The 23570-nt window shown below is 40.5% G+C and overlaps 1 protein-coding gene across 4 annotated transcripts in view; it reads right to left on the minus strand.

The window, feature by feature from the left end:
- Positions 1–1074: 1074 nt before the first annotated feature.
- The window catches only part of LOC139782838 (uncharacterized), a 128503-nt gene continuing 106007 nt past the window's right edge, over positions 1075–23570 (minus strand). For 3 of the 4 annotated variants that reach the window (XM_071721924.1, XM_071721925.1, XM_071721926.1), the window contains 3 exons: positions 15418–15584; positions 14457–14687; positions 1075–1488 (listed from right to left, as the gene is read on the minus strand). In XM_071721924.1, the coding sequence (XP_071578025.1) occupies positions 1253–1488; positions 14457–14687; positions 15418–15466 (516 nt within the window). In that variant the 5' untranslated portion in view covers positions 15467–15584 and the 3' untranslated portion in view covers positions 1075–1252. The remainder of the gene's footprint in view (positions 1489–14456; positions 14688–15417; positions 15585–23570) is intronic. The other variant, XM_071721927.1, reaches the window with a different exon arrangement.

The raw sequence follows: 23570 nt of genomic DNA on the forward strand, positions 1-23570 counted from the left end.
TTTTAATACTCAAAGTAACAGCTACATTTCTCAATTTTTTTTTGTTAATAACTTCTGAATAAACAACGAGCGCGGGCTGAAACCTTCTGAAGGTCACTCAGGAGGGTGACCTTGACAACATACTAAAATATCAAGGTCATCCAAGGTGACCCCCTCCATGTACACAATTACCCAATGTTGCTATTATTACATTTAAAAATCGATATCTCGAAAACTATGCATCGTAGCGCATTGTGGTTCGCGGCATTCTTTTTCTCTGCGAAAGATCTATCAAATACACCTATAAAATTGAGGAACCCCGGAAATAACATTTTTCCCGACAAAAGTTATAAGATTTAAGAAGGCATTCAATAGCAGTATTAGTTTGACCATAAGTGGTGTTGTCAAACTCAAGTTTAGGTCATCTTTATTTTTTTAAATAGAAACCCCTATTTTTTATTGTACAATATCATCTCTTCTTCTACTAATAAATTTGAACAATTTTTTCAATATTTAGCTTACGATATCTGGATAATTGTTTGTCGGAGGGAAAATAGACTTTTCGACTTGATTTGGTCTCAAGATCATTGCTGTTGCAATAGTATCCTAATTTTTTTTAAATATTTGTGAATACATGAAAGTTCCAAGGAGATGCACAAATAATAATATTCCCTTGAATATCTTAAAAAGTATTAGGCAAATACAAAAATGTTTGAAAAAAAGTTGTTCAAATTTATAAGTAGAAAAAGATGATACAATAAAAAAATAAAGGTTTTTATTTTAAAATATAAAGTTGACCTGACTTTGGCAACGCCACTTATGGTCAAACTAATACTGCTATTAAAAAATGCATCTTTTTAAACCTTATAACTTTTATCTGAAACATTTCTTTCTATTTTGCTTTATTTCTTAGATATTTAGGCGTCTCAATTTAAATGCCCCTGTATGTATATAAAATGATGATACTATATATTTTATGCATTTCTTAAGATAATTATGAAACTTCTATGTACCCTTTTAGTTTTTTGTTTTACGATTATTTTATAATATTAAGTATTATTTAATAAATATAAAGAGAGAATACAAGCAGCAATCTTTCTAATTACCATAAATGTATTTTGTTTTTTACATTATTAAAAATTATTCTATTTTCTACATCAGCGCTGTAAATCTGTATTCAATAAATCGAGGCATGCAATTTTTAAACCACTTTAAAGAAGATACCGATTCTAGTAGTTTGAAAGATATGGATTCTATCAGTTTCAAAACGCAATTAATTCAAGCGAGCTACTTCAATAGCGATTAACTTACTGGTTTCAGTAGAAAAATACAGCGTTCTCTTGGAACCAACCAAAACAGCGTCTTTCAAATTTGTCGCTTCCAGCAATAGCAAACCACCTACGTCTAGGTCGAAAGTCGAGGCCACTTTTTCGAGCTCGTGATACGTGAAAGCGGACGCCAACAGATTATTCGAAATTACCTGATAATCCACGTCCAGTTGGTATATTTCTGAAAACACCGAATTAAAATCAGCAGAAAGTAAGCTCGATCTAAAAATTTAAAAATATTGATTTCTATGTGAATTAATTTGTAAAATACGAAAGAAACGAGAAAGAGAAATGACACAAAATTTACGCAAAAATGAATGTGCGTAAAATTAAAGTTACGTTCAAAAAATATGAATATATTATTTATATTAATTAAGGTGATGATGGAGTCGTCTGTATAACCGACAAAATTACCATTTTCTATGTTATCGACCCTATATCTGTCTTATGGACAAGGATATAGACAAGGATAGCACCTACATTGCACCCACACATACGCACGAATCGTCATACACACTGTACTCTTATATTAGACTTCTAATCTCGATTTGGAGGGTTCATCGATGTTTTTCTTGTTGTGCAATTCAGGGAAACTCGTTTTCACGTTTGTATCAATGGTATATCTTTTATATGAAGCACATCTTGTGAAGAGTTGACAGGGCTGCGTTCCAAAATTCAGTCTAGGTAACTAAAAGTTTACGTCACGTACACTGTAGTATTTTAATTAACTAGAGTGAATTTTGGTACGCAGCCCAGCAATCGCTTTAACTCGAGACGCCATATTAGGATAAAAGTAGGTAAGAAAATCTGTAATTCCGTAATTTTTTCTCGTTTTCTATATAAAATCGGAGTTTCCCTGAATCATTGATGTATGTACTGCAATTATGGAGAAGCATTTTTAATTCTGTCAAATTAATACGATGTTACATGAGTAGAAAAAAAATGGTAATTTTATCGGTAAAACAGACGATTCCAGCATCCCCTTAAAAAAATATTTAAAAAATTTGAATAAAATTATTATTATTTTTTTTCTGATTAACACTCATGTTTTTAAGCAATATGATTGTGGGCTACTTAGAGTATATATGCGGTTATCTACCTTATTTATTACGGCGTGAATAGGAGTTGGCCCACGGATAATGTAATTGCAAAGCGGTAGAAACGAAGGAGACATTTTTTCATTATAACAATGAATATATTTACATATGTATATGTGTTAGTTGTGTTTGTGTAGTTAATTGCATTTTTTCGACGTTGACTTCGGTGAGAATGAACGTCGGTGATGAAAAGGCGTTGTGTCCGGTGTTGGCGTTTAGGTCCGGAGTGCCAAGCTTCGGTGAGTCGATGGGCGTCCATGCGCCACTGTCGGATGCGACCAAGCGCCGAGGAGTTGATGGACGTCTACGCGCCACTGCTAGGAGTTGGCAAGCGTCCACGCGCTACTGCCGGAGGCGACCTTGCGTCCAGGAGTCGGAAAGCGTCCACGCGCTACTGCCGAGGGCATCCTTGCGCCCAGGAGTCGGCAAACGTTCACGCGCTACAACCGGAGGCGACCTTGCGCCGAGGTGTCGACGGGCGTTCACGCGCCACTGTCGAGAGGCGTCCTAGTACCCAGGAGTCGGCAAGCGTCCGCGCGTTACTGCCGGAGGCGACTAAGCGCCGAGGAGTCGGCGAGCATCTACGCGTCACTGCCAAGGGCGTCCGTGCGCCGAGGAAGTCGGCGGGCGACTATGCGCCACTGCCGAGGGCGTCTGAGCGCCTAGAAAGTCGGCGGGCGACTGTGCGCCACTGCCGAGGGCGTCCAAGCGCCTAGAAAGTCGGCGGGCGACTGTGCGCCACTGCCGAGGGCGTCTGAGCGCCTAGGAAGTCGGCGGGCGACTGTGCGCCACTGCCGAAGGCGTCCAAGCGCCTAGAAAGTCGGCGGGTGATTGTGCGCCACTGCCGAGGGCGTCTGAGCGCCTAGGAAGTCGGCGGGCATCTACGCGTCACTGCCAAGGGCGTCCGTGCGCCGAGGAAGTCGGCGGGCGACTATGCGCCACTGCCGAGGGCGTCTGAGCGCCTAGGAAGTCGGCGGGCGACTGTGCGCCACTGCCGAGGGCGTCCAAGCGCCTAGAAAGTCGGCGGGCAACTGTGCACCACTGCCGAGGGCGTCCAAGCGCCTATAAGAAAGTCGGCGGGCGACTGTGCGTCACTGCCGAGGGCGTTCAGGCGCCTAGGAAGTCGACGGGCGACTGTGTGCCCAAGAGGAAGGCCTCTTCAAAAGAATACACCCATCTATCTGGGTATCGTAGGCGGCTAGCGAGCGAGGAGTACTGGTTTGGCCTCGTAGGGGGTCTCCTTATATTCAGGTCGTGGTTGAATTCGAAGTACGCGAAACGGTACGGCGCCTAGCGGCGTCGATGCAAAGTAGTCGCCGATAATACAGATGCCGTAGAGTTACCGCGCGGGCGTGTACCATAAGTGGCGTATAGAGACCCTCTAATAAGAGTCTGGCCATAACAGCGATTGAAGCAAAATTCTTCGAGAGAGAAAGATATATATTCACTATCTCTCTCTGTAACCTATCCTTTTCTGACGCGCTTACGCACGCGCTACGCGCCAGAGATAGTCCACGCTGCAGAGTGTAAAACTGAGGTTAATTGTAATGATAAATTTAAAATATTGTGGAAATGGGTGGATGTGCAGCACCGTTTTGCAACAATTCAGGAAAGAAAGGATATATCATGAAGAGGTTTCCAAGCGATCCCGTACGCCGGACTGTCTGGGCACGGAATGTTCCTCGTGATAATTGGACACCAACAAACAATTTTTATCTTTGTGAGGTTAGTAACGTATAGAGAATTTATTATAATAAAATAATACGTATAATATGAATTACAAGTTATTTAATAACGCAGATGTTCTAAAATTGCTATGCTTTTCTTATAATCGTGATGGAATTGTATAACAAAACTATTGTTATCATATAGGTTTATTTTGCCCCAGACATGTGGGAACCTGGTCACAAACGCAAATTAAAGAAAGATGCAATTCCAACAATATTTGGGTTTTTTCTGAAAAAGCAAGTACCACCGAAAGACATCGAAACTGTTGGCAGTATTATAAAAGTAATGCTGATAAAATAACCAATATAAACGACACCTCGGAGCCTACAATAGATGACGTTGAAAAGCATGAGATATTCAGAGTCTCGAATATAAGGGTTTACCGTTATCCTGTAATCGCCTACAACTCTTATCTCTCCGTTAGCCTTCTTGACGAACAGTGCTGGCGTCGCCCAATCAGACTGGTTCGTTGGAGACAGTATCTTTTGTCTAACCACCTCATGTAATGCTTCATTGACTGGTTCTATTAATCCGTATGGCACTCGATGTGACTTGACAAATTTCGGGACGACTTTAACTCTATTTTTATAGGTTGACCGGCATATCCCGACAAATCTTCTCGAAGTATTCCTGGATAATCTTCAAGTAGCGAGTGGTAGTTTGTTAGTGAATCTTCTGTTTTGTGGATTTCCGTGACCTCGATGCCGAACGGTTCAAATCAGTTTGCGCCGAATAGATCCTCCGCCGTTACTATCACGGGTAATTTCCTTTCAATACCCTTGTATAACACATCCACCATTGCTATTCTTTTCGTCTCGATCGCGCGTTTCCCCCACGCTTTCAATTTTGGGATGCGAGTACTCCATGTGGGATGTGAATCGCCCCAAATTTTCTTGAACGTTGACTCGTTAATTAAGGACTCATCTGCCCCGTTATCTACCTCCATAACTATTTCAATGTTGTTTAGTTTTACCTTGGTGCTGTAGCGAGTCTTTGTGCTGTGAATTTTCGATCGATGCGGCGTTATAGAATGGACATATTCTACTTCTGATTCGGAATCTGAGTACGAATGTGTGATTCGAGCATTTTTTGCACTTTTCTCACTTTTTCGTACTCCCCTTTTCTTTGTTATGCACGCCTGTTCAATGTGACCCTCTTTGTCACAATATTTGCACACAGCTTTCTTGAAATGGCACTTATCCGGAGTATGATGCGGTTTGTTACACCAAAAGCATAATTTTTTCTCCTTGTCAGAACTTTCTTTCGAGCTCTTCTTCTTTGGACGTTGTTTTCTTGACTCCATCTGCTTGACGAGCTGTAGCTCATTTTCTTTCAACTGCTTTTGTAGTCGTTCGGTACCCTCGATCTTCTTCTTCGCGTGCCCTGCCCGGTCCCTCGGACGTTGGCGATCACTCTGGCCATAGTTATTCTATCCACAGCTATACGAAAGAGCTCCTCCGCGCTCCGTACCCCAGTCCATGCTCTAATATTTCTGAACCATGAGAGCTTCTTCCTTCCGATTCCACGTCGACCCTCGATCCTTCCTTTTAATATCAGTTTGAGGAGGCGGTACTTTTCCCCTCTCAAGACATGACCAAGGTATTCGACCTTTCTACATTTGACCGTTATCAGCAACTCTCGCTGTGCACCTGCTCTCCTCCAGGCATCAGCGTTCGTAACTCTATCGACCCAAGAAATTCGCAGCATTCTCCTTAGGACCCACATTTCAAAAGCTTTCAAACGGTTCAGCGTGCTCGCTTTGAGAGTCCACGCCTCCACACCGTATAACAGCACTGACCATACATAGCACTTAACCGTTCTCCGTCTCAGCCTCAGGTTAAGGTTGTCTTCGCAGAAGAAGGCCCTTATCTTATTAAAGACTCCGCGAGCAATCTCTATCCTACGCCTAATCTCTCGATCGGGATTCAGGTCCTCTGTGTTCAGGCATCCCAAGTATTCGATCGATATAACGCGTTCTATCCTTACGCCATCAAGGTGTAGTAAAGCGCCCTCGTGGCTAGCGCGGCTGAAGACCATCATCTTTGTCTTGTTTGTGTTGATTTTTAGACCCATCCTTTGCCCAGCTTCTGAGATCCTATTTAAAAGTAGTTGGAGGTCCTCTATATTCTCGGCGATGATGACAGTGTTGTCTGCATATTTAATGGTGCTGATACATACTCCATTTATTTTGATTCCGAGTTCTAAGTCACCTATAGCCTCTTTGAAGATTTTGTCCACATAGAGGTTAAACAAGAGGGAAGAAAGTATACACCCCTGCCTAACACCCCTCTGTATGTCCACTCTTGAGGTTGTCAAGTTCCCAAACCTTATTTCAGCTTTTTGCTGCCAGTATAGGTTTTTTATCACCCTGACATCTTTTTCATCCACTCCTGCTTGACGGAGGAACATAATAAGTTTAGTATGTAGGACACGGTCAAACGCCTTCTCATAATCTATGAAGCATGCAAAGACATCTTTCTGGTGGTCTCGATTTTTGTAAGAGGACATTTGTCCCAAAGATCGCCTCACGCGTGCCGAAGCGAGCGTGGATTATGCGGAGGAATATTTTCAGCATGTGGCTCATGAAGCTGATCAGACGAAAATCTGCGCACTTTTTTGGTCTTTGCTTCTTTGGAATGGCTATAAAAGTTGATATCAGCCATTCCTCTGGTATTACCCCGGTGTTGTATATTCTATTGAATAGTACTAGTATCGTCTCTATGTTGTCTTCGTCTATCAATTTTATTAATTCTGTAGGAATCTCATCTGGTCCCGCGGCCTTCCCGCTCTTAGCAGTTGCGATGGCATGCAGTAGCTCCGATTTGAGTATGATAGGGCCCTCCGGCTCTTCCCCATCGACCCGGACATCCGATCTGGTGTCTTCAAAAAGCCTGGTAACATACACTTGCCAAGTACGCTTGACCTCGTTTTCTTCCAGTATGGCCTTGTTCTGCTCATCACATATAGCCACAGGTGCGCGTCTTTTATACAAACCCGCTACTTCCTTCACCTTTCGGTGAATATTAAACGAATCGTGCTTCGATATAAGACTCTCCAGCTCTTCGCATCTCTCTTTCATCCAATTCTGTTTTGCCATCCTGATTTCCTTTTTAATCAGGGTTTGTATTCTCTTGTATTCCTCCTGTCTGCCCTTGAGCCGTCGTCGCCTCTCCATCAGGTCCATAATTTCATCCGTCATCCACTGTTTCTTCGCACGTCTCACGTCGGTACCCTCGATACTGCTTCCTATCTCGAGCGCCTTTTCCAAAGTAAGTCCATCCTTATTCGCCGGAGTGATAGATTCTTCGTGACGGCGGCACAGGTATCGTTGGAGTTCACCGTCGATGAGTCCTGCCACGAACCTGTCTCGCAGCATAATCTTCATCGGCAGCGATTCCCCCGCGCCTCCGAATTTGCAGTCCTGTGCTAGCTTTCGGAGTTCTCTTTCGAAGTTTTTGAGACTTTCGCCTTGCTTTTGATCCCTTTTCTGGAAACGGACTCGTGCTAACAATTCGTTCGGAGATTTACAGAAATGAGCTTTACACTTCGTTATAATTTCATCATACGACACAGAACCAGGGGTGTCCGGTGCAATGAGGTTTTTAATAATATCGTAAATTTTGGCACCTACCGCAGTAAAAAGTTGTGCATCGCTTGGCGTCCTCCGAGGTAATTTTATTAGCTTCGAGAAAGAATTCAAACCTTTCAATGTATCCATTCCATTTTTCCTTCGCAGCGTCGAATTCTGATAGCGTACCTATAATGGCTGTCATTTTTTCAGCCACTGGTGGATCCGTCTTGTCAGAGTCCTCTTTATCCTCGCTGTCGGACGTCGTTGGATGTAAGACTTCTTTCAAGTCCCCTTCTTTCCGTGTAGTTGTCTTCGATCTAGCTCCCTTGGAGCCGGACATGTATGTAAGTGAACGCGACAATATCGGGCACGTGGCTCATAATATTTTCGCCGGACTTTATCCACTTCACGCTCACACCCGAGCCACTTTCAACTCGCTCGTACTTATCCTCGTCGCCAAATGTTGGATCCTTAACTAATTAAATAGACGGAGTAAGCAACAATGTAAGAATATATTTCTGTTCGAGTACAATCGAAGTGACGTGCACGTTACAAGAAGAGTGCCACGTAGCGGGAGGCAAGATGTCCTCAGATCTGTTGATGCGCGAAGTCCTGCGCCAGACGCGCTCTTACAGCTCGACCGGAGTGTGCTGCCTTTGTGGCAGCAACCCGTACTTGGATATATATCAGTCTAATTCTTTTTTCACGGGCATCACTTTCAGGCATTGAAAAAAATTTTTAAATTACTTGTTGCGAATCTCTTAAGAGCTACGATTAGACAAATGCCGATTTCTTCACACAAAGCTAGATTATTTAGATTACACGATCACCAACGAAGGTATTGACCAACAGATCGAGGTCTTAGGGCCGGTTTCACCATCTCCAACTAACTGTAACCTTCGATTAAACTATTAAACTCACTCTTCGTCTCTTTCTAAGGGGGACAGTTAGAAAAAGATGAGTTCAATCGAAGATTACAGTTAATTGAATTGGTGAAACTGGCCCTTAAAGTGATAAAGACATTTCTGACTCCGCGTGTCCGAGACGTGCTTGAAATCAGTGGGCAAGTTAGTAACTTAGCAGGCTTACACAAGCGAGCCAGCGAGCGAATATCGAAGAATCAAGATGTGAATAAGTGCACTTACAATCGTCGGCACAAAGCCTCAAAGAAATATCAGATAGGCGATAAGGTTATGATAAAGAATTTTGATTGTTCTCCGGGTGTGTGTGTGTGTGTGTGTGTGTGTGTGTGTGTTTCACCAAAGATGATACCAAAATTCAAAGAGCCGTATAAGATAGACTGCGTATTTACAAACGATCGATATGTGTTAAGAGTTGAAGTTTCAGCTCTTGCAAACCACGTCACATGAAAAGCGTCAGATGATATGCGATTGTGGACTCCATGTTAAGATTTGTATAATTAATTGGGGCGATTAATGGTCGGGATAGCAAAGTTGTAGGACCTGTTGGCACCGCAATGTCGAGCCGTCTTGCGTTATGATGACTGACCCGTATTCTATTTAGTTTTAATCTAAGCGACACCTAAGTCGTCGATCACTTCGTCGAGAAATAACGGCCACTTGGCGACAACAAACGCTCTAAGACAGTTCTGACAATGCTTCAGTTCCTCACGAAAGATCCGACGAGGCAGATCGATCGGCCGCCGATGCGACCTGTATACGCCATCATTTGTACTCTTTAAATTATAAAATAAAGTTCTTTGTGTAACTCAGATCGCTCCGCTCCATTTAATTTATTATTGTTCTCTACAATACCTAAATTTAATCCTTTACAGTCACAGAAGTAACCAATAAGATACTCATCATGGCGGAATTTCAATGCTATTTACTGCTGGCATAATAGTACGTTTTTTCGTTTAATCCGAAAAAATTTAAAAATCTGTGGACCTTGCAAAATTTTTTCTGATATTATTACGTATTAAATTTTAAATATTGTATTTTATTTCAATTTTCTTCGCTTTCCTATTTTCGAGTATTCCACAGTTTAATAAATCGACGCCATGCAGCTAATGCATATGATGAATTTGATTGTGTTTAATAGTGGTTCTTTTAGAGCGCGTGCGAATTATACTTGCACGACCTGATGATACCGTTCGCAACAAATTGCATTTGCTAAAGTGGCAAATTTAAAAAGGTTTTCTGCTAATGTTGTGACTTTAGACATTGCAGACATAGATATACATAATAGACTGAACATTGCCATTAAAGAGCTGTAGGGAAGATCTAAAGGACAGAGATGTGCTTGCTGGGACGCTTTTCTTGTCTAATTCTGTAGTTGGTGGGGAGAAAAAAAGGTGGGGAAACAAGGAAAGCATTCCAGCAAGCTGTTGTACCCGTAGCCGTGAGGGAGGTTGGGATGTAGGCGCCCAAAGGATTAGGATCCACGCACTAATAAACAACACTCCGTACTTCACAGTAAAAGAGGATGTATTTGCTCTCACTTTATTACAAGAGGTTTAAATAGTAACTTAAGTCAACACGCGTTAGTGCTGGTCTACAACTTTGCTTTAAAGGGTATTTAAGCTCTAAGCCGTAAGAAATTGACCAATCACAATCGAGTATTCTCCTCACATTCCATTGTGATTGGTCAATTTCTTACGGCTTAGAGCTTAAATATCCTTTAAAGCAAGGTTGTAGACCAGCACTTAAGGATGCGCGGTTACTCTCAAAAGCGATTTGTCTGATCCTGTCGCTATTGACATGTATATTCATTTCATTAAGGCGGAAGGAGTGCGGTGACCCCGATCGGAGCACGTACGCTGCTCCGTATCTGTTCCGCGCGACTCTGCCGCTGTCTCAGCATTCTGGGAACAGAACTGTGACTCGCTTTCTTCTCGTCACGTTCCTCTTTTATAACGATGCGCCCCAGAAACGCATCGCTTCCCGGCGACCACCGGTCCGGTGCCGCTCGACCGAACACCAGTCGGGCGAAGACAGGGCGCGGTGCGCCCACATCCTTTTAGGCCCAGTTTCACAAGTGTCGGTTAACTTTTAACCTTAGATTAACTCACTCTTCGTCTCCTTATAACGTTCTTCTTAGAAAGAGACGAAGAGTGAGTTAATCTAAGGTTAAAAGTTAACCGACACTTGTGAAACTGGGCCTTAATCGCTCACAAATTCGATCGTGTGCGCGAGTCATTAACGACTCGCAGCACCGATATCCCCTCGGAGCGCCGACAAGCGCCGACGGGAGCCAATCTTCGCCGAGCGCGAGAGCGCGGCCGGGAACCGTAATTCCGCGCCGCTCCGTCCGGCGCGTGTCTCGCACGGAGATCGGTTACCCCCACCAAATCTATCGCTCCGAGAGGGTATAAAATATCGGTTCCGCGACGGTAAGACACTTCACCTCGAGACAGCTCTCCGATCCGCTGGTTCCGAGAGAAGAAATCTTCCGATTCCTAGAGCGGCAGAGAAAGCGGGGTCCAGTGATCTGGTCCTCGTTCCAAGAGATCTTGGGCGCTGCTCGAATTCCGTCACACTGCCAATTCTCAGTTGCAACGGCAAAACAGCGGGGTCAAGGCAACTGCGGCTCGGACGAGCCCCCTCGGACAGTCTTGTCGCCGAAGCACCGAGAATTCCAGAACCAACCGGCCGGCCAGCTTCAACCTGACCGGCCGTTCCATTCCAACGGATTTTCCCGACCGCGTCGCCCGGGAGATACGCGTATAGATTCGCCGCGTCAGACCGTTGTACATAGTCCGCGTATCGTAATTCTCTACGTACCGCCTACGCGCATCAGCATACACCGCGTGTCATAATTCGATTCCCATATACCTCCGCGTAAAACGTATAAAATAACTCCGTATGCGTCCGCATATATCGCTTGTAAATTTCGCGTCCCGTTTTTTGTATTTCGCCTGTGTTAAACCCTGTCCGTAGGAAAGCCGCGTAACTCACACTTGTAATTCCGGCGACCGCGCCCGCGTAAATATCTGTATAAAGTCCGCGCAACCATCATATGTTATAGCGAGCGCAGCGGTGCCTGGCCGCTGGATTAATCTGCGTTATTAAGCCATCCGCTGTATTAATTTGATTACTTAATAAATCTTGATTGTGTAAATTAAAATCTGGTTACTGCCTTTGGGTCTTCCGATCGAACCTCTGGTCCGGCGAGCTAGTCCGCTTTCGTTAACACAGGACCACAAAAAATTTTTTTTGAAAAGCAACTGGGATCAGAGTAGGTGTTTCTTATAGATTTTGGGTCACTGAATCCGAATTCGTAAACCGTTTTGCTCCATCACGTCTAGATTTTTAGATAATCGAGAAAAATAGCGGAAAATCTGTGAAAATTGAAATAAACATTTAAAGAAAGAGCAAAAGTATAACATCAAAGAAAGAGAAAAAGTATAACATCAAAATGCGGTCACAGAACTGATTTAAATATATTTTGGTAAGTTAAATAAAGTGCAAAAAAGGAGGATGTTAAAAAAGGGACGAATTTCGCCCAAAAAGGTGTAAGTAAAAGAAATCGTGTTTTTTGTAGATCTTGATCTTCTGAATACGATAAAGCTAATAAAAAGTTTGTGGTGCTTGGGGAACACCTTGAAAATTGAGCATAAACGTGGTGTATTTACAGAAATTCGGATGAGATATATGCTATATCATAAAATGTACTGGTGAAAGATTTGATGGGGAGAGGGAAAAGGGGGAAAAAAGAGTGTTTTGTGTGCGTGTGTGTGTGCATGTGTGCGTGCGCGAGTGCGGGTGCGTGTGCGGGTACGGGTGTGTGCGGGTGTGCGCGTGTGTGTGCGCGTGTGTGCGGGTGTGTGCACACTCGCACACACGCGCACGCGCGCACACACCCGTACCCGCACACGCACCCTCACCCGCACCCGCACCCGCACCCGCACCCGTACCCGCACCCGCACCCGCACCCGCACCCGCACCCGCACCCGCACCCGCACCCGCACCCGCACCCGCACCCGCACCCGCACCCGCACCCGCACCCGCACCCGCACCCGCGCACGCACACACGCACACACACACGCACGCACGCACACACACGCACACACACACGCACCCGCGCACACACACGCGCACACACACCCGCACCCGCGCACACACGCGCACACCCGCACCCGCACCCGCGCACATACACACACACGCACACGCACCCGCACCCGCGCACGCACACACGCACACACACGCGCACACATACACCCGCACCCGCGCACACACGTGCACACCCGCATTCGCACCCGCGCACATACACACACACACACACACACACACACACACGCACCCGCGCACACGCGCGCACACCCGCACCCGCGCGCGCGCGCACGCACGCGCACACACACACACACACACACAACACTCTTTCTTCCTCCTTTTCTCTCCCCAACAAATCTTTCACCAGTACATTTTATGATATAGCATATATCACCCGAATTTCTGTAAATACACCACGTTTATGCTCAATTTTCAAGGTGTTCCCCAAGCACCACAAACTTTTTATTAGCTTTATCGTATTCAGGAGATCAAGATCTACAAAAAACACTATTTCTTTTACTTACACCTTTTTGGGCGAAATTCGTCCCTTTTTTAACATCCTCCTTTTTTGCACTTTATTTAACTTACTAAAATATATTTAAATCAGTTCTGCGACCGCATTTTGATGTTATACTTTTTCTCTTTCTTTGATGTTATACTTTTGCTCTTTCTTTAAATGTTTATTTCAATTTTCACAGATTTTCCGCTATTTTTCTCGATTATCTAAAAATCTAGACGCGATGGAGCAAAACGGTTTATGAATTCGGATTCAGTGACCCAAAATCTATAAGAAACACCTACTCTGATCCCAGTTGCTTTTCAAAAAAAATTTTGTGTGGTCCTGTGTAATTATTAACGGCAGGTCGTTATACTTTAATAATGTAATAATTTAATTGTCTCATCTTATATTAAAATCTTTCTTTTCTACTTTGATCACGTATTGATTATTAAACGTGTTCTTATTCACAAAAGCTGATCGGGCAACGACAAAGCATATATCTCTGTCCTTTAGATCTTGCCTACAAATCACCAATGGCAATGTTTAGTCTATTATATACGTCTATGATTGCAGGATTTTTAGGTTGCAATAAGATATACATTATCGTCGCTATTAGACGTTGTTTCTCAAATGTTATTGAACTAGCAATAAATAGGTTAAAAACTAGATGATCTTACATTAAGAAACACATAAAAATGTCAATAAACAAGTTTTTAATAACAGTCAGATTCATTATTTCGTCAACTTTTTTCACCTTTAACGACACAACTTATCAAATGTTTGACATTTCTATGGGATGCTCACCCCTATCATTAATCATAACTGATATAATTTTACAAGATATAGAAAATAAAGCGCTATATAACTACTATCTAGCGCTAGATAAGATCGGGTTATATCTACTTTTTTATTACAAATACATATGTAGATGATCTTGTACTTGTAACCCCAAAAAATAAGAAAGAAGTAATTGACATTTTCATTTCATATCATATGGCAGACTGCAATTCACATTTGAAATGGAAGAAAATCACCGTATAAATTTTATGGATTTTACCATCATCGGAGAAAGAAAAAGTTGCAACAACATTGATTTTTACAATGATTTGAAGTCTAGCATTTAAAATATTTTGAAAACCATTCTTATCAATCATTAAAGTTATTAGAATCTTTTCAGGCAATGTACAATATCATAGCAATAAATTGTCACTTATAAATTTTTCACATTCCGTTCTCACTTACCAGCGTTTACAAACGTTCGCCTGATTTCACGTGCGAACAACTCAGCGCGATTGTGTGAGAACGCCGCGACAGTAATATTTGTGGTAATTCTAATGTCCAGTTGCGATAATTCATCAATTCCGGCATAAGGAAGTGTAACACGAGGCACCGTTGTAGTGTGCCACCAGAGAGGCACGCCAATCCCCAATAATAATACTGCGAACGATACGCTCGCGTACACTCTGTATTTTTCTGTAACATAAAATGACATAATATTTCAAAATTATATGCGTACAATTACATTATATTAAATATTAAAGTATAAAAATATTTTTATGAATAAATTATATGTACATTATACATATAATAATAATTTATATGTGTGTATATGTATATGTGTATACTATATTTATACAGAATGAGTTAAGGATAGGGGTGTAACTTTCTGAAAGAAAGTCAGTGTCTAATTGTTTTTTAGGAACGTTGCGTTTCTGGAACGTTCACGTTTCGCGCCTGGTGTTCGTGTGTTGCATTCTATAGAAGGTGTGCGCGTGTCGCCGGGGAATTATAATGGCTGCGTTCAGCCGATACTCCGCTAGCCTAGCAATCGTGAGCAGTCGCTCGTTTGGTAGCGGTTTTGATTTGCAACGACCAACCGCTAACAACCGCTAACTACTAGCGCTTCTGTCCAGCCAAATTTTTCCGTAGCAAATGGTAGCAAAGCGCTCGCTGCTTACGTGCGCTAGGCTAGCGGAGTATCGGCTGAACGCACCCAATGTTGTGGTGTGTTCTCGTTGTTCACGTTGAGAGTATCTGCTCGCATACCGCATAGCGTCTTGCATTTTGCGTGGGTGTCCGTATCCCGTATCCATCGTTCGCGTTAAATATTTGTGAGTGTAATTGCGTTAAACATTGTTGCACCTATTTTATGTTAAGTGTTGTCGCAGATTCATGTGATCGCGTAGTGATAAGTGTACGATACCTGCTTCCGTATCGCCGTACCGCCCGGTACTACTTCCTGCACAATGCATCGCCGCGAACCAGCATAGAGCTCGCTCTTTATGCTCACTGAGGGCACAGTATAAGTAAGAACAGTAGGTTCACTCCGTGAAAAATGGTGCTAACGGTTGTCTCTCGTGCATGACCGAACTGCATAATCAAGAATACGGCGGCTGTTAAACAGCTGTTCACTGCTGCGGTCCGATTCACGTTTACAGCGTTGTAAGCACCATCGAATACCAAACGAAGATAGAGCGATGCTTTCAGCGCTGTGAGCGTGAATTGGACTGCAGCCCAACAGTTGTAAGCTGTACGTATTGTAGTTCCATCACATCGGATGTCTCTTTTAAAATTTTGTACATATAACAAAAAATAATAAATTTTTAAATATATAACATATTGTAAAAATAATAATTTGATTCTCATCATATTTTCTTATATAATTCTTTCTTGCTTTTTCATATTCATATGTGTATTATCTTTCTTGCTTTTTCATATATTCATATGTTTATTATTTTACATTTCCATTACGTATATTTCTTTTAAATTTGCTAACTATTAATAACCGTCTAGATTAATTCATAAATAATTATATTTAAATTAAATTGTATTTGAATTGCATTAAATGTTTCATTAATTCTTCTCGTGACAGCTAGCTCTTGAAATCATATTTCACAATTAGACATATTAAATGTTAGACATATTAAACATCCATTTTAGCCAGCATCTGTTGTCATTCAAATTATGGCCCGCGCACAATTAACAACATGGCGAGTGTGTAGCCTCCAGATCAAAGGTGCTGCCTCAAAGTGAACCTACTGTTCTTACTACTGATGTGAACCTAGCACCCGACATTAAGAAACAAATTTTTTCAAATATGCATTAAATTAAGCTCGGTTTGTACCACCTTTCTTTTCGTTTGTACCTCAAAGGGTTGAAAAAATTGTAGCACCCCACTTTAAGATATTAATAACCCACACAGCACTTTTTATTACAAATATATATTAAGGCTCCTGGGCTCTTTCCCGACATCTCGTGAGATGTGACGTCAGAAGCGAGAAACGTTGAGATTTGACACGTTGAGAATTCTTGCATGGCATTTTCAAATAAAAAGGTATTTGCATAAAATAACACTTCAGATCACTTCAGCACACTTCGAAAATACTCCGAGTTCAGGTTAGGTCTACCCCTTTCCCTTGACAGTTAATAAATAGCTGTAAAATGAATGTAATACACAACTTAGTCATGCGCCTGCACATCAGCCTGTATCGTTTCACATTCGTTTTACGGATGTTTAATAACTGTCAAGGGAAAGGGATGCAACTCGGAGTATTTTTGAAATGTGCTGAAGTGATCTGTAGTGTTATTTTAAGCAAATATCTTTTTATTTGGAAATACCATGCAAAAATTTTCAACGTGTCATTTCTCGCTTCTGACGTCACATTCCAACATGGCCGCGACGAGAACCCAGGAGCCTTAAATACGTAACAATATTGCATTTTCATTTCATTTTATTTTATATCAAATATAACGTGTTAAATACGTAATTAACGCAATAGGTATGAAATATTCAAATTGAAATACATAGCAAGTATACTGCGCATATTATATAATGTATAAATGTATTAAACACATAGTTGATACATATTTAATAAAATGTAATAAGATGGCATACAATAGTAGCGCCACTATCGGTCACGTAATCGCAGTATTATCTAAGTGTAGGACAATAAACACATTTAACCCTCAGTTACCTTCCGTTTTCACTACCCGTTGTTACCTGACCAGGGTCTCTCAGATCCTGTCGTCTTCTCCAGCTTGTATCTTTAAGACAAATGCATAAATTTGACGTCTTTTTTTTTAATCGATACATCTTTCAAAGATCTACAAAACTGTGTAAGTTAGATTATTCCAAATTAAAAAATGTAAATGTTATTTAAAAAAAAGAAAACTTGTTTTTCTGAAGAAACGAAAAAATTGCTTTTTTCAAATAGACATAGTACTGACTAAAAAAAAGATACAAGGGTTTTATAATACATAATTCGAAAAGTCAAGAGTTGTACTTTAAGAAGAAATTAGTGTCATAACGATTGGTTCCAAAAAGTATATTTGTTTTGCAAAGTAAAATTTCATGATTTTGAAGAAAATCGATTAAATATTATTGTCTCTAAAAAACAGACTTTTTTTTTAAATAGTAAAACTTGCGACCTTGGGCATGAAATATATAAACATGTAGAAGAATAACAAAATATTTTTCAAAAAGTTTCATATGGCTAATACAAAATGGCGGCTATGGAGAGATAAAAATTCATGTTTTTTTTGTATAAAATCTGTAAAAATGTTGAATAAACGCAATAAAAATGCATGAAAAAATACTTTACTTATTAAAAATAGACACATGAAAAACTAGGTATTATTTGATTCTATAAACCAATAAAATCCAATATTTTACTTTTTATTACAACACAGAATATTTTTTCTATTATATTGCATAACTACACTGTTTTTATAAGATTTACTTATATACTTTGTATTTTCACAAATATTGTTTTTGTCAAGCTGTTACCTCACCAGGGTCTGAGAGTCCACTTTCGTTCCACTTCTCACTTTCTGCCGCGGCTGCTTCGACCGAACGGACTCTCGCAAGTGGCCAGGCTAGTACTAGAACCTTCAAACTTTTTCCCCCCCTGGTCCGGAGTCCCCCCCCACTGCGTATTCAAAAAGGGCGCGAGTTTTAAAAACGTGCAGGGTCTCTCAGACCCTGGTCAGGTAACTGAGGGTTAAATTATATAGTAAAAAATAATTTAAATTAAATAATGAGTCAAAAGTAAGTTCTTATTTTGCAATAGATTTAAATTTTCATACAATTGTATGTAACTGCTGTACAATTAATGCGTATTTGATTGTGTTATTTTTATAGGTTACATAATAATAAATAATTTTTGTAATATTATGGAAAAGGGAAGTAACCGTGATATTTCTTCGAGGCATAAGAGATAAATTTGGGCGGGTGTGGGATAATGCTCCGGGGCGAGAGGGGCCAATTAACCCTCCCCCTCTCCCCCAACGAGGAGGACATCGGAGAAGAGGAGGAGGTACGAGGTGACCACCTCTTGTGGTCGCCCCAACACCCGACGCGCGTTCGGGGGGTGGCAGCCCCCGTGCGCGCGTCATAGGATTAAGCGCCCCTCAATACGTCCGCCAGGACTTGCAGTGGGTCTTTTACAGGCCCGCTCTCCGCTCGGGGTCAACTTCGTCCGAGCGGAAGCGTCCATTAGTAAATGGCTTAGTGACGTATTGAGGGGCGCGGGGGAGGGCCGGTCCGCGGGCGGGGGTTTCCAGCGGGCCGACATTACTTCCCCCACACGGCTGGGTGGCCGAGGCGGTGGTGTCCCGCCCCGGCCACAATAGAGGTGCAGTCCTCATCAAGCCTGGTGGGGACTGGTGCCCGGGGAGGTGGCGAAAGGAAATAGTTAGTTCTCGCCACCTCTCCAGCTAGGCGCAGAGGAGGACACCCGGTGGGGTTTTAGTCGGTAGGCCATGTGCGGGGACTAGTGCCTGCACATGGAGTCCGACATAACTGCCCTCTCCCTCCCCCGGGGAGAGGGGGTATCCTAGGAGGATTTCCCCATCGTAATAAAAAAAAAGAGAGAGAGACAAATTAACACAAAAAAAAAACGGAAAAAGATTATTTGTTGCTGGAATTGTCAAGTGGTGTGACTGATTTTGGATCATCGGCCGAACGTATAAAAGAATGCCGAATTGAAAATAAAAATGATTAATCATTAGTTTCAACATCACCTTCTTTTAGTAATGATCAGACTTATATCAATTAGTATTTGCCAAACTTTAGTGGCAATAATAATAAAGAATTTTTGTCGGATGAAATACATAACTCTTTAGAAGTGGTCACAGATGACAAAGATTTTGATGATATTGAAGAGCAAAAAGAAATGCAACCGTTATTGTTTGACTCTGACGATGCAGACGATGTGAATGTCGAATATATTGAGAATGAAGATGAAAGTATGGATAACGAATTGTTACGCAATCTTCGAAATTGGTCTTTTAAATTTAAAATTAGGCATAATGTAATTAATGCTTTCATGGAAATTTTGAGACATGCTCCAAAAGTATTATACAAATTGTATATCAATTAAGGTGTTTTTTTAACGTAATTTGTTCTTAATAATCCTTTATAGTATTTATTATTTTGTTTTCCTATTCAAAGTAAATATAATTCAAATAAATATTGAGAGATTTGACATTTCTTGTAATTATATATATTTTTTCTAGAAACCTTCTCAGGTCTGAATGCCAAATATTCGTATGAAGCAAAAATCAGCAGCATTACCATCTTAGCAGCACGCAACGCAGCCTACAGAACAGCGCGCAACGAATATATCAGCAAGATCAGCAGCAAAACGCGCACGTACCAATGTGCCATAGGCTTAATAAGTTTATGTTTTCGTAGTGATTTGATTGCCGGCTTAATTAATTTTAAGTTAGATTTTAATATCGAAATGTCATTTGAGACAAAATGATCCCTCACCCATTTATTATTTTATAATTTTATACTTCTATAACTTTTTATTTTATTTTATTTTATTTTATTTATAATTTTATAATTTTCATTTACTCGACATTCATAGTTTTATCTAATGTTCAAAATTTTTAATTTAATTTTATGTTCAAATTTTAATTACGTTAATTATAATATAATATATTTTTTATGATAATAAATAATGTATTAACCTATTTTTGTGTTCTTTATTCCATCCTTAAGGGGAATGGTAAGGTTTAAACGGCCGAAAATTGGGTAAAATTCAAATGTCGTTTATGAACAAACAAATAAACGTATATAAATTTTCTTTTGAAGCATGTTATTAGTGCTTTCTTAACGAACTAAACGAGACGTAAAAGTCCCAAGAATATAAATAATTAAGGGTAATATTGATGATTGAAGGCGACCGCGTGATTTGCGCACTGCTCTATTCTTGCCACGATTTCTGGTGAACAAGCTGAAATTTTTCAATTTTTTTGATGCCATTTTGTTGGCGAGATCCTCCTCTATAGACTGAACATAAAGTTTGAAAAAGTCCCACATAACACGTAATATTACAAAAATATTACGTGCTATGTGGGGTCAAGATTACAACAATGGCAGCCAAAAAAAAAAAATTTCGAAAAATTCAAATTATTTATTGTTAAAACAGTTATAAAAAATTAATTCCTGTGCGCTAAAATAGGTTCAGTTTACGGAAAAATTCGTTATCTTCATTAAAAAAAAAAAAAAAAAAAAAAATAATAATAATAATAATAATCAAGTCGATATCTACAGCCATTTGTGACAAAACTAGCAAAAAATGCCATTTCGAAAAAAACACAGTTAAAGTTTAGAATATCTACTAGTTTTAGCTAGAAAATTGATACGTACGAAGCTCAAAAGTTATCCGCGCTATAAAATGACGTCTCCAGGTCAGCTTCCATTGTAGCAGTAATCACAGAACATCACAGATTTTTTTCGGCTTTGGCCTCTTTTAGACACGAGGGAAAAGTGTAGCATAAGGCGAACCTGCACGCGGACACTTTGCCGGCCAGCACTCACCTTTTTAACTTTCCTGAGTTCAATTTTGCGAAATTCTCAAAAAACCAAACTGAGAAATATTCTTAAAAAATCACACTACCAGAATATATAAAAAACTAAAAATCGAATTTTTCGAAATTTCAAACCTTACCATCCCCCTTAATATACTGGAGGTAAAATAATCCCCCGGGATTATTTTATCCATACCCCAGCAATCGTTCTGTACACCTCTGGTACCAAATGATCCCTTTACAGAATTTTGGTAAATATATATATATATATATATATATGGGACGATCCACGTCACTTTTACCCCCCATCTGTCCAAAATTGGTATGGACGGATTTTAATGACCAAGGGCGGAAAATGTTTGTCTTGAAAAGAGCTTTCGAAAGGCGTGTGGCATATATGCGCAATTCAACATGGCGTCATAGTTATGGCTACTTAAAGGGATAAATTCAAAATTTCAGATCCAACATGGGCAGATAAAACGGTGAAAAGTAACTAAATTCATGTGAAACTCAGTATTTGGGAAATTTTGGGGTCGCTGATTACAAATCTGAACGTAAAATTGTGAAATTCAAAATGGCGGATCCAATATTGCGGATGCAAATATGAGAAACGGACGAAAATTCCAGTAAATGATCTGAAAACTCTTACTGGAAGGTTTTTTGGGTCGCTGATCACGAATTTGTAGCTAATTTGTTAAAAAACAACAGACAAACCGTGTTAATTAAAATTCTACTTTTAGCGTTACCCAGAGATGACGGCGTGGACGTGGTAGAAATTCATCTCCTTTGGAGTGCTTTATTTTCGTGAGTTCCCCTGGCCTCTCACGCTTCGGGGTGCTTTATTTTCGTGAGTTCACCTGTACTGTAGAATGTTCAGTGGTTGCTCACTAGCAGAGTACTGATAAGAGATTACAGTACATGAAATACTCTGCTAGTGAGCAACCACTGAACATTCTACAGTACAGGTGAACTCACAAAAATAAAGCACCCCGAAGCGTGAGAGGCCAGGGGAACTCACGAAAATAAAGCACCCCGAAGCGTGAGAGGCCAGGGGAACTCACGAAAATAAAGCACTCCAAAGGAGATGAATTTCTACCACGTCCACGCCGTCATCTCTGGGTAACGCTAAAAGTAGAATTTCAATTAACACGGTTTGTCTGTTGTTTTTTAACAAATTAGCTACAAATTCGTGATCAGCGACCCAAAAAACCTTCCAGTAAGAGTTTTCAGATTATTTACTGGAATTTTCGTCCGTTTCTCATATTTGCATCCGCAATATTGGATCCGCCATTTTGAATTTCACAATTTTACGTTCAGATTCGTAATCAGCGACCCCAAAATTTCCCAAATACTGAGATTCATATGAATTTAGTTACTTTTCACCGTTTTATCTGCCCATGTTGGATCTGAAATTTTGAATTTATCCCTTTAAGCAGCCATAACTATGACGCCATGTTGAATTGCGCATATATGCCACACGCCTTTCGAAAGCTCTTTTCAAGACAAACATTTTCCGCCCTTGGTCATTAAAATCCGTCCATACCAATTTTGGACAGATGGGGGGTAAAAGTGACGTGAATCGTCCCATATATATATACAGGGTGTACCATTTTAAAAAACGCACCTCGATAATTCTTCAACGAAGCATTTTCAGCAAAAATGTTTCAGACAAAAGTTGTACGGTTTCGAGGGGCACATAAGATGGTGTCACCTTCGATTAGTTTGACCTTGGATAAACGTTTGAAGATCACGTGAAGGTCACCTTCAATTTCTTAAATGAAAACCTCTATTTTTCAATGCATATTCTTGTAGCTAATCTCGAGAGCTTTTCAAAACACTATAATAAAGTATTTTTTCATTAAGAACTTTTGGAATTATTAGGCTTGAAAGTTCTAGTATTTTGACATAAAATACAAAATATCTTGTAAAACATTAAGTTTTCGGTAATGTTACCTTAATACTTTTATGCACAGAATAATGAGACAAATCAATTGGTATGAAAAAATAAAATAGTTCCTTTAAGAAAAAATATGTAATTTGCAACATGCATCTGCATATTTTTTTCTTAAAAGCAACTATGTCTTTTTTTTATACCAATTGATTCGTCTCATTATTCTGTGCATAAAAGTATTAAGGTAACATTACCGAAAACTTAATGTTTTACAAGATATTTTGTATTTTATGTCAAAATACTAGAACTTTCAAGCCTAATAATTCCAAAAGTTCTTAATGAAAAAATAATTTATTATAGTGTTTTGAAAAGCTTTCGAGATTAGCTACAAAAATATGCATTGAAAAATAGGGGTTTCCATTTAAGAAATTGAAGGTGACCTTCACGTGATCTTCAAACGCCTATCCAAGGTCAAACTAATGACACCATCTTATGTGCCCCTCAAAACCGTACAACTTTTGTCTGAAACATTTTTGCTGAAAATGCTTCGTTGAAGAATTATCGAGGTGCGTTTTTTAAAATGGGACACCCGTCCACCCCTTTTCTTTCAAAAACTAATGTTGTGAGCGCACAACGTATTTGCGATA

Source organism: Temnothorax nylanderi, unplaced genomic scaffold (assembly GCF_030848795.1).
Source record: "Temnothorax nylanderi isolate EJ_2023f unplaced genomic scaffold, tnyl_v1.0 TNYL_tig0444_pilon, whole genome shotgun sequence".
NCBI classification, from domain to species: Eukaryota; Metazoa; Arthropoda; class Insecta; order Hymenoptera; family Formicidae; genus Temnothorax; species Temnothorax nylanderi.